Below are 9,396 nucleotides of genomic sequence, written 5' to 3' on the forward strand. Positions count from 1 at the left end.
TGCATGCAATGAGTCAGGTTAGCGGAAGCGTTTAAGAAGCAGAATGCCGAGTTACACAAAGTGGCCGTCAGCCTTCTCGTCCTCATGCAACCAGCTGCATCCAAAGACGCGATTTATGACACCGAAGCAGTGCACGTTTTGTGAAATTGGGTCTATCTGGAGAGTCTGACAGCTTCCACTTACCTTCATGAACAGTGTCTTTCTGTCTGGCCTGCTCTGTCCATGCTGGAAAACACACACGGCTTAGCATGCGGCCAACAGTTCAAACTGATCACGACACAGCAGGGCTGCACGACGTCAACTCAATAGCCAAGTACTGCGGCCTCATTTCTGACGTTACGAGTTAAGGTAGATCCATTGTAACTTGCACTGATCGGCCAAATATGTTGACATGAAGGCACCGTGCATTTAAACATCATTCATTCCACTTCTGTCAATGTTTCGTGAAAGCAATATTGTGATGAGGATCAGTTTGCAACGCATCGTGCAGCCCTACAACACAGCCAGAGAGACAACTGTTAAAAAAACAACAGAACATGCAGAACAAACACATGCCGGCGTAGCTGCTAACTGCAACACTATCGCCTCGATATCTTTATGCAAGAAAATCCAATCCAGTCAACAAAAATAAAGGTTTGCATCAAAGTGTAAAAATGTGCAAACTCGGTAGAGTTCAGTTTCAGTCTGGATAAAGCAGGTAAAGAAAAGCGGTACCCAACCTTGGGGGAGGTGAACAATCAAGGAAACCATAATCTGACAGTGTCTAGACTCTAAAGCAGACCCAGGAAACTGCTGATTGCTTTTATTCAACATGCGCCTGCGTGTGTCCACCGGTGTGTGGCTTCACAATCGTGTTATAAAGAATATGTTGCGTGCGCGTTTCCTTATTTAATGTGGAAAAATTGAAAAGGCTGATGTTTTATCTGCATTTGCCAAAGTTCCACATCAAAATCTTATTCCTGACGTCACTTTTTGATCAACTTTCTATATCCATGATCCATAACATGAATCCAACCTTGAACATATGTTTCTCTTTTACAGGATAAGATTAACCAACGAGGTAATTCACTCTCGCCGTGACCTCAGACAGTGAGGACAAAAAGATGGATTTGTGTTGTTGACCACCACTAAAGAGATGTCTTGAGTACCACTGAATGAAATAAGAAACAAGCAGAGATTCTGTGAAATGAAACACAAGTACGTTGCATGATATCCACCCACGTTCCCTTTAACCACAACAAAGTATGTCTACGAGGAGCTGCACTAATTCACAGCATCATCAGAAGCTCGAGTCTCATTAAAGCGGCTTGTTTTGTTGCAGAGACGCTAAAGGTCCTGGAGGGTCGTGGTCCTGCATATCTTTAAAATCTCCACCCCAATGTAATCAATGCATCTCCACTGAGCGCTGCAGAAAGTCGACAAGCTGCTCCATGTCTGTTTGATATGCTGAGGGGGGGGTAAAGGAGAGCTCTGATTGAGCGCAATTTAGTGATTAAATATACTTTACAGCGCAGCTCAGAGTTTGAAATGAAGCATCTGAGATGTCCTGATGAAGTTTTGTTATGCTGATCTGTTGAGCTTCTTAAAAAAAAAACATTAATGTCTGTATAAAACTAAGTTTAGGTTCGGCATATGACGTAAATACAGTGAGAAATTAAGTGAAAAAAAACTGACGAAACTGAATGTTTTCGGGAATTTGAGGAAACTGAAAGTCATGTACGACGAGCGCAACTCAAAAAATGCGTTTTGATGTTAATCTATTACTTTTAATATGAGCGCCTCCGCACGAACATGGAGCCAAATGTAATGATTAAGAAAGCCGAACGAGAAGCGCCTCATTTCAGTCGGCGGCGGCATCCCGCCTGGCTTCAACACCTCCGACGGAGCGTCTGATGAGCTCACGATTGCTGCCCGACGGGTGCGAAAGAGCCGGAATACCTTGAGCGGCGAGCCCGGGGACGTCATCTCGCTCTTGTCGGTGTCCGCCTCGTCGTCGCTGCCTTCCTCCGGACTGCTGACCTGCCCCGAGTTGGCTTCCTGGGCCTCGGTGTCCCTCCCCGCCTCGTCCTGCTCCATGTCCTCGCACTCCTCCCCGGCGGAGAGGGAGTCGCCCCGGCTGTCGGGGTCGTGGGGCGGGCTGGCGGCCGCGGGCGCGGCGGCATCCCGAGCTGTGACAGTTAAGGCCTCGGAGGTTTGATGGAGCTGAAGGGGAACGCTCTCGCTAGCTGCTGTTTGACTGCACGGCCCCTGATTGGAGCCGCCACCGTCTGCAGCCGATGATGATGATGCTGCTGCGGCGACGGCGGCGGCACAAGGAAGGCACTCCTCGGGCACCGTGCCAGAGCTGTGGGCATTGGCCAGCTTTGCGACCACGCTCTGCTGTTTGGTCACGTGTGCCAAAAGTGAAGCGGGTGTTTTGAGGAGGGGAGTCTCTCCCAGTTTGAGGAGGAGCCGCTTTGGGTCGATGCCGGCGGGCGAGGTGCTGCAAGACTTCGCTTTGGACACGGCGGCCACATCCTGGACGCGCTGCGACTGCGTGTTGGGAGTGTCTTTGGTCCCCCCGCAAGAGGACGTGCAGACCTCAGGCTTTGTGGCACTTACAACAGTGACTCCTGCGGCCGGGTCGAGGGAGGGCGCCTGCACCGAGAGGGGCTCGGCAGCAGCTGCTGCAGGTACCATTCGAAGCACGGCAGAGCCGCTCACCTGCAACAACGGCTCGGATGTGACAGCGGCTACGTCCAGTAAGCAGACCTCGCTGGCGTGAGCCACCGCCTGGTCCAGCACCATGTGCTGCACCGCCGCCGCGGCGACTCCTGCGTCCTGCAGGCCGTGGGAGTCACTGTTGGCCAAGTCGCCCGACATGGGCAAGGCCTGCTGGGAGATGATGATGGCGTCTCCTTCCAGGTCCTCCTTGACGGCGAACTCGTCGGAGTTCTCCAGCAGCGCGTTGAACAAGTTCACCTCGTAGCCCGGCGAGTGGGGGATCTGGGCACCGCCGCCGCCGCCGCACACCGTCTCCTCGGCCACCTCCTCCACCAGGCCGCAGAACTCGTACACCTCCATGGGCTGCGAGTCCAGCTCCACCTCTGCCTGCACGGCCCCGCCGGCGGCGAGCTCGATGGCGGCCTGGCAGACGCTGCCGTCCTCCCGCTGCAGGAGGTAGCCCTGGTTGAGGTGCACGTTGGTCCAGGCGCCGCTGATGTGGGCCTCCTCTCGGACCACCACGATCTCCTGAGCGCTGGCCGAGTGCACGAGCGCCGCGATGGAGTGCGACGTCTCGTCCTTGACGACGTCCCCCGCCTGCAGCGACACCACTAGGCCGCCGTCGAACAGCGCGGGGGCGCCGGAGGGCTTGGAGGCCTCGGACAGCGTCCCGAAGGAGGACGGCGAGGAGTCAGTTTGCGGGAGGCCGCCGGGCGCTTCCGGGTATAATCCAGAGAGCAGCTCCTTCGCCTTTGGGGTCTCAAGTACTTCTGGGTGAGGTCGCGTTTCAAAGAGCACTTCAATGCGCTCGACCGCCTCCAAAGAGTTTGCCGCGTGCGCTCCTTTGGCGTCGGAGATCTCCGCGGCGTTTTCCAACAGCTCTTTAACGTGGCCGCCGGACGGGTCGGAGTCCTGGCGGGAGCCCGCCAGCTCCGCGGCCTCTGACGGAGGCGTGTGGTGGAAAGGGGGGTCCGACGAGGCGGCCTCGACTGTAAATCCAACACTTGATTGAGGGACAGGAGACGATAAGGCGGTGAGGCTGACGAGAGACGGGGCCTGTGTGACGACGTTTCCACCTGTGTGCTCTTTTCCAACGTGGGTTCCAGTCTCTGGTTTATAATCCTCCTCTGTCCCCGTAACAAACACGAGTCCAGCACCTTGAGGAGGCGGCTCAGTTTGGTTCGTTTCCTCTTTACCAGTTCGTGCCACTGTGCAGGCGACGGCGGAGCTGTGGGCCTCGGCGAGGAGGACGGGCTCCTCGGGGTCGGCGTCGACGGGGCCGGTCTCGGGCAGCGCGGGCGTCGGGGCGGCGCTCTCCATGACGGGGCCGTGCGGCGGGGGCACGGCGGGCAGGTCGGTGGGCGGAGGGGCCGGGCGGGAGGCAGCTGCGACCGGCTGCGGGGCACGCCGAGGCGACTCCCCAGCCACATTGTGTGCAGCCTGGGGGTTGCCACCCAGCACATCCACAGCCGGAGAGGCGTGCTGCCGCACCGCCTCCTCCTCAGAGCGTCCTTCCTCTGTGCTGCCCCGGCTACTCACGGCACCTGGAGGCAACACGGGGGAGGGAAGGTGGTTAACGTCAAGTTATTCGTTAAAAGAAAAAACAAGCAGAGACGTAAAGTGTAACTCAGATAGTCACTGTGCTGGTTTGTCTTTCCAAGATTAGATCCAACCGCTCACACAAGATTCAAAAGGGTTTATTTTGGGGAGGAAAAAAGAACCTTACATGTCAAAACAAGAGCATTTGAATGGAATTGGATTAGTGAACAGGCCACATGCTACACCACATGACCACAAGGACAAATTTACAATGAGAGACACACAAACAGCTAAACAGAGATGCAAAATGAACAATGACGACACAACAGAGATGGAGACGAAGGTAAATTACCACACAGATGAGAAAAAGATGAAAAGAAGTAACAGGTTTAAGACGAGACAATGAGACCAAACAATATCCAAGAGCTGGGGAAGTTACGACAAAGATACTAAATAAATTAAAACGGGCACTCTCGACAAAAGACACACAAAACCCAAGAGACGCTAAATGAGCATAGAGTGGCACAAAAACAAATATTTCTGAGAAACGTAAAAAATTATCAGGAAAAAAAAAAATCGCAAGGGAATAACCGCCTCCAGACACAAAACAATTAGTGTCAGGTCGCATTCGAGTGTGTAAAGCTGCAGCTCCTCACCTGTCTGTGGTGTGAGACACAGCTCTTCTGTGCTTTCTACTTCCAGGATGCTGAAATTAGGGTCTCCTCCACATATTCTGAGGAAAATCAACAGACAGATACTTCATTAGTGAAGTCCAGCTCAAAAAGAAACGGTCACATGCTTTGTTAAATAAACAGTGTGTACGCTGAAAAATCAGCGACCGATAATGTCTGGGAAGATATTCGGGGTGATTTCAAGGCAAACACTCAATTCAGAGTTGAGATTTAAACCGCGCAGGTCGGTGTGTATTCAGAGGGCAGGGTCTGTGCAGGTTTAAATCCCGGATCATTACAGGACAACATGTAGCAGGAGCCTCTCCCTCGCTCCTTTCTTCCTTATCCGACTGGTTGGAGCCTCGACTTGTGCACATCAGCAACCAGGTGGAAGTTACAGCCTCTCCAGCTGCAACATTCACATTCCGGATCCTCACATCTACTCTTATCTGTTACAATAATCTTTTTTTCCCATATTGTTTCGCCATTTTCATGAGTTTTATCGTGTCCAGGTTTTCTAGTCTTTCCTACTATTTTTTTTTTTTAAGTGGGCTTCAGGTCACATGTGGCCCATCTGAACAGCAAACCAGATTCACTAGAATTACTGTGTTTTAATTGAAAATATCAGACACATGCATGTTGATGTCATAAAACTAATTTATAGCAACCACAATGTCATGTCATACCATATTTCTCAGACATCTTGGTGGGAGAAGTGGCTTGCTTCTCTTGGGATTACAGTTTATTGGTCGTCACTGAAGCACACCGAGCAACTCACGAATTTTAGATATCCTACAAGGGCAAATACCCAAGTAAAGTGACTATTATTCAGCGATTGCCATGGGTTTATAATCCCTCGTCAAGAACAGAGAAAATAAATGGATCAAAACTAGTCAAACTTTTCAATTGCTTTTTGTGTGATAATGTAGGGTATTGTGATATGACTTGCATCAAAAAAACCAACACTTTAATAGATGATGGTGTTTGGGATTTGTACTACCCAGTTTTTAACCTGATGCCAGTGGTTTGTTTTTATTTTTTCATCACAGGACTGGAGCAGGTTGTTGTTTTAACCCAAATATGATCACAGCTTTCAAAATATTTTACCCCCAAAATCAAAGTGCCTCAAGCTGCAATTCCCATCATTTTCTCCTGCACTATAACCTATTCTGTCATGAGGTTTATAGATGTATCTTTTTGCAAAATAAAGTTATTAAGGGTAACTCAAGGATTGCATGCAGCCGCTTTTTTTTTTTTTTTCCAGAGAAAACTGAGCTGATTTAACTGTGATTAGCGGTTTTTGCTCCACGATGTGAGGATGTGGGACGATGGGGGGGAAAAACTGTGGCTCGTCCGAGTAGCATTTGCTGCAGGCTGGTCTGGACCTGGTGTGTGTGAGTGAGTGTGTGTTCGAGTGTGTGAGAGAGTGGGTTATTTTGCAGCAGTAATAAAAAAAAAAAAAAAAAAATAGCCGGTGAAGCAGCGGCGGCTCTGCTCGCTGCAGCGGCTCCAAGTTGCATTTGCTGCAGTCTCTCGTCTTCTGTCCGCGTTTTATTGTCCACATGGACGTGCAGGATCGTTACTTCCAACCTTTACAAATCATTTATCCTGCGGGGACGTGCACGTGCGTGCGTGCGTGCACCCGGCTGCGTAGGTTTTAAGCATGAATCGACTTTTTTTTTTTTTTTTTTAAATGAGGTAAAAAACCTCTCCGGCGAAAGAAAGGCAGCAGGGGGCAAACGTGCCGCCCCCCCTCCCCGGAGCCGGACGTGTGAGCGGTTAACGCCTAACGTGAGCCGGTCCGTGTGCTGTCGGAGCGGCTAGCTTGGCTAACGTTAGCCGCCACAATAATAACAGCGCCCGGGCGGCGTGAAGGCAGAGCCTGCTGCTAACCAGCAGCTAACTAGAGTTCCATTTGATGCGCAGGCGCCCCATCCCACCCGCGGTTATGTAATGCTCCAAGCTCCGGGGAAAGCCCGCTGATGCCCGGCGACATTTGATAAGCTACTCCGTGGCAGGGCGTCAAAAAACACCCCGAAAAAGTGGTATTAAAAGCCGCTTGTGCATGCACCACAGAGGGGGACAATCACTCGTGACGTCATTGCGTGGGGTCAAATCTGTTTCTGGAAAAAAATTATTCCTTAAAATTATTTCGGCTAAAACAGTAATGACTACTTTTTCCAGGCGATATTAGTAAAAAAAAATGCGAAAACCAATGTTTTAAAGTTTCATATAAATTTTGCAACGATTACATGGGGCATTTAGGGGGACCTGCGACGCCCCACTGCAAGCTCTTTAGAAGTGACAGTGTTGAAATGCGACATTAATTGTGATATTTTGAAGTCCGACGTGGCGATTATTCCGTGTATTAGCTCCGTGTTTCGGCGGCCTGTACCCCTGCATAGTCCTTTATTAGATTTCAACAGAGTCCGATAAAGAAGAGCCATCATCCGATGTGCAGTCCAGTCGCGTCCTTCCGTTAGTCCGAGGCCCCCCTTCAGGGCCCCCATTACTTCCTCCTCGCCCCCCTCCCTCTCAAGGCCGCCATCTTAAGTTCCCACCTACCTGAAATTTCCGACCAATTTTCTTTTACTAAATTCTCGTTGAAGGAGTCGTCATCCGCGCAAAATCGCACTCAATCCGTGATGCCAGTAATCCAAACTGCCTCCCGGTACCCAACGAGGTACCACTCGGTCTGTGGGAAGAAGTTAAAATCCGGACCGGGAGAGCAGGGTTTCGGCGCAGAATGTAGCGGTCGCGGGGAGGAGACTTTACGCAGCGAAATGGTGGCGGCGCGCGGCTGCTGACAAAGTACACAACACCGCCAAGTATCGCGAGAGTTCGGCCAGCGCGCTGCTTGAACCGGGAGAAATGTAATTTTTTACCGACTTTGTGCTCGTTAATTATGATAAAACTGAACATTTACCGGTGAAGCCTGCTTCATTTCAACGACTTTTGTTCGCTTATAGTGACACAATTAGACATTTAACGCTGTAGTCTGCGTCATTTTAAAGACTTTAGTTCATGAATAAGGTTGAAACTGAACATTTAAGTTTTATGCCAAGTGCGCCTCAGTAAATCATATTTCAATGCGTTTTGTGAATTTTACAAATCAAACGGAGAAATAGAATATTAGTATCACCATCCTCCAAGTTGGAGCCTGGATTTTGATTGATCCTTTTCTGATAATGAATAAAGTACATCTTTTATTATTTCTAACAAACAAGACCATTCATCTGAAACATTAGACCTTAAGATATTGTTGATGTTGGAAAAAAAAATCAATTCAAGAATGAAATAACCCACTTATAATGAATAAAATAAAGAATTCATCATATTAAGGTAAAACTCCCAACGCATGCCTCGTCACTACTCACAATATAAAATGCAATTCACTGAACTCTAAAAGCAAGTGCTGCACGAATTACGACACACACACGCATGCATGCTCACAACTGACATGCTTAATACACTAAAAATATATTTAGTATTTACAGCAGCATTGCATTCAGGACGTACACTTGTGCTTTTTTTTTTTTTTTTTTTCTTTTGTTAACAGAGTACAAATATAGCAAATTTTAATGTTTAACCATTCATGGCTTCACTTTGTTTGGTTTGATGTTATTTTTCTTCTGGACAAGTTAAACAATTCCCAAAACTGAGTGACATGAATAGCATTATGGTCAGAGACTATTTTTCATTTATTGACTTTTTTTGTTTATTCTGCAGACTGAATGGTTCATTGCTTTACATGATCCATTTGCCTGACGAAGACAAACTATAATCACCCTACAGCAAATAGGATTCTGATATGAGAGCACGATCCATCAACACTACTACAGATTTCATGTTAATAAAAAGCTCTCATGTCGGAGAAAACAGAAAAATCACAGGAAATAATGACATTTAGAATTAATTTTAATGTCCAACCAGGTAAAATGTCAAAATGTTATTTTAGCACTTGTATGTGCATCTTGGGATTAAGCTCATGACATACAAAATTAAATTTAATAATCTTATTCTAAGTGGAGTTGAGACATGATCAGGGTAGCACTATATAGCAGTCAAAGCAAGAGGAGGGGGGGGGGGGGGGGGGGGTCCATTGTGGAGATAGAATTTGTAGGTCTACAACCTGCAGTTACCAATCAACTCTTACACCTTTATTTCACAAACATTTCCTCGTCACCTCCTCACCTGCGCCTGTTCGGAATACCAAGCGGTCGGACGCTGGCGGTCAATCGTCACGCCTGAGGACAAATCTCCCGTCTCGCCTCACAAACTCATCTTCCTGTGCCCCGACTTCACCAGCAGAGAATCAAAAAAATGAGGACCGACATCGGTACATGGCAGCACTCATATGGTGCGTTTTCAAAATACAACTAAAATAGAACAATTAAAAGATTTAAAGGATATTTCAGCTGGTATCAATTTGTTTTCATGCAGCACTCAGTTTAAAGTGGATATTCCGATTTGACTGTAGTTC

General features: G+C 48.6%; 1 protein-coding gene across 2 annotated transcripts in view; it reads right to left on the bottom strand.

The window, feature by feature from the left end:
* The window catches only part of srcap (Snf2-related CREBBP activator protein), a 30,745-nt gene extending 23,142 nt beyond the window's left edge, over positions 1-7,603 (bottom strand). Inside the window, exons 1-4 of one of the 2 annotated variants that reach the window (XM_080516824.1) lie at positions 7,479-7,603; positions 4,899-4,975; positions 1,939-4,247; positions 184-225 (exon numbers count right to left, since the gene is read on the bottom strand). In XM_080516824.1, the coding sequence (XP_080372950.1) occupies positions 184-225; positions 1,939-4,023 (2,127 nt within the window). In that variant the 5' untranslated portion in view covers positions 4,024-4,247; positions 4,899-4,975; positions 7,479-7,603. The remainder of the gene's footprint in view (positions 1-183; positions 226-1,938; positions 4,248-4,898; positions 4,976-7,478) is intronic. The other variant, XM_080516825.1, reaches the window with a different exon arrangement.
* Positions 7,604-9,396: the final 1,793 nt, after the last annotated feature.

Source organism: Blennius ocellaris (genome assembly GCF_963422515.1).
Source record: "Blennius ocellaris genome assembly, chromosome: 21".
NCBI classification, from domain to species: Eukaryota; Metazoa; Chordata; class Actinopteri; order Blenniiformes; family Blenniidae; genus Blennius; species Blennius ocellaris.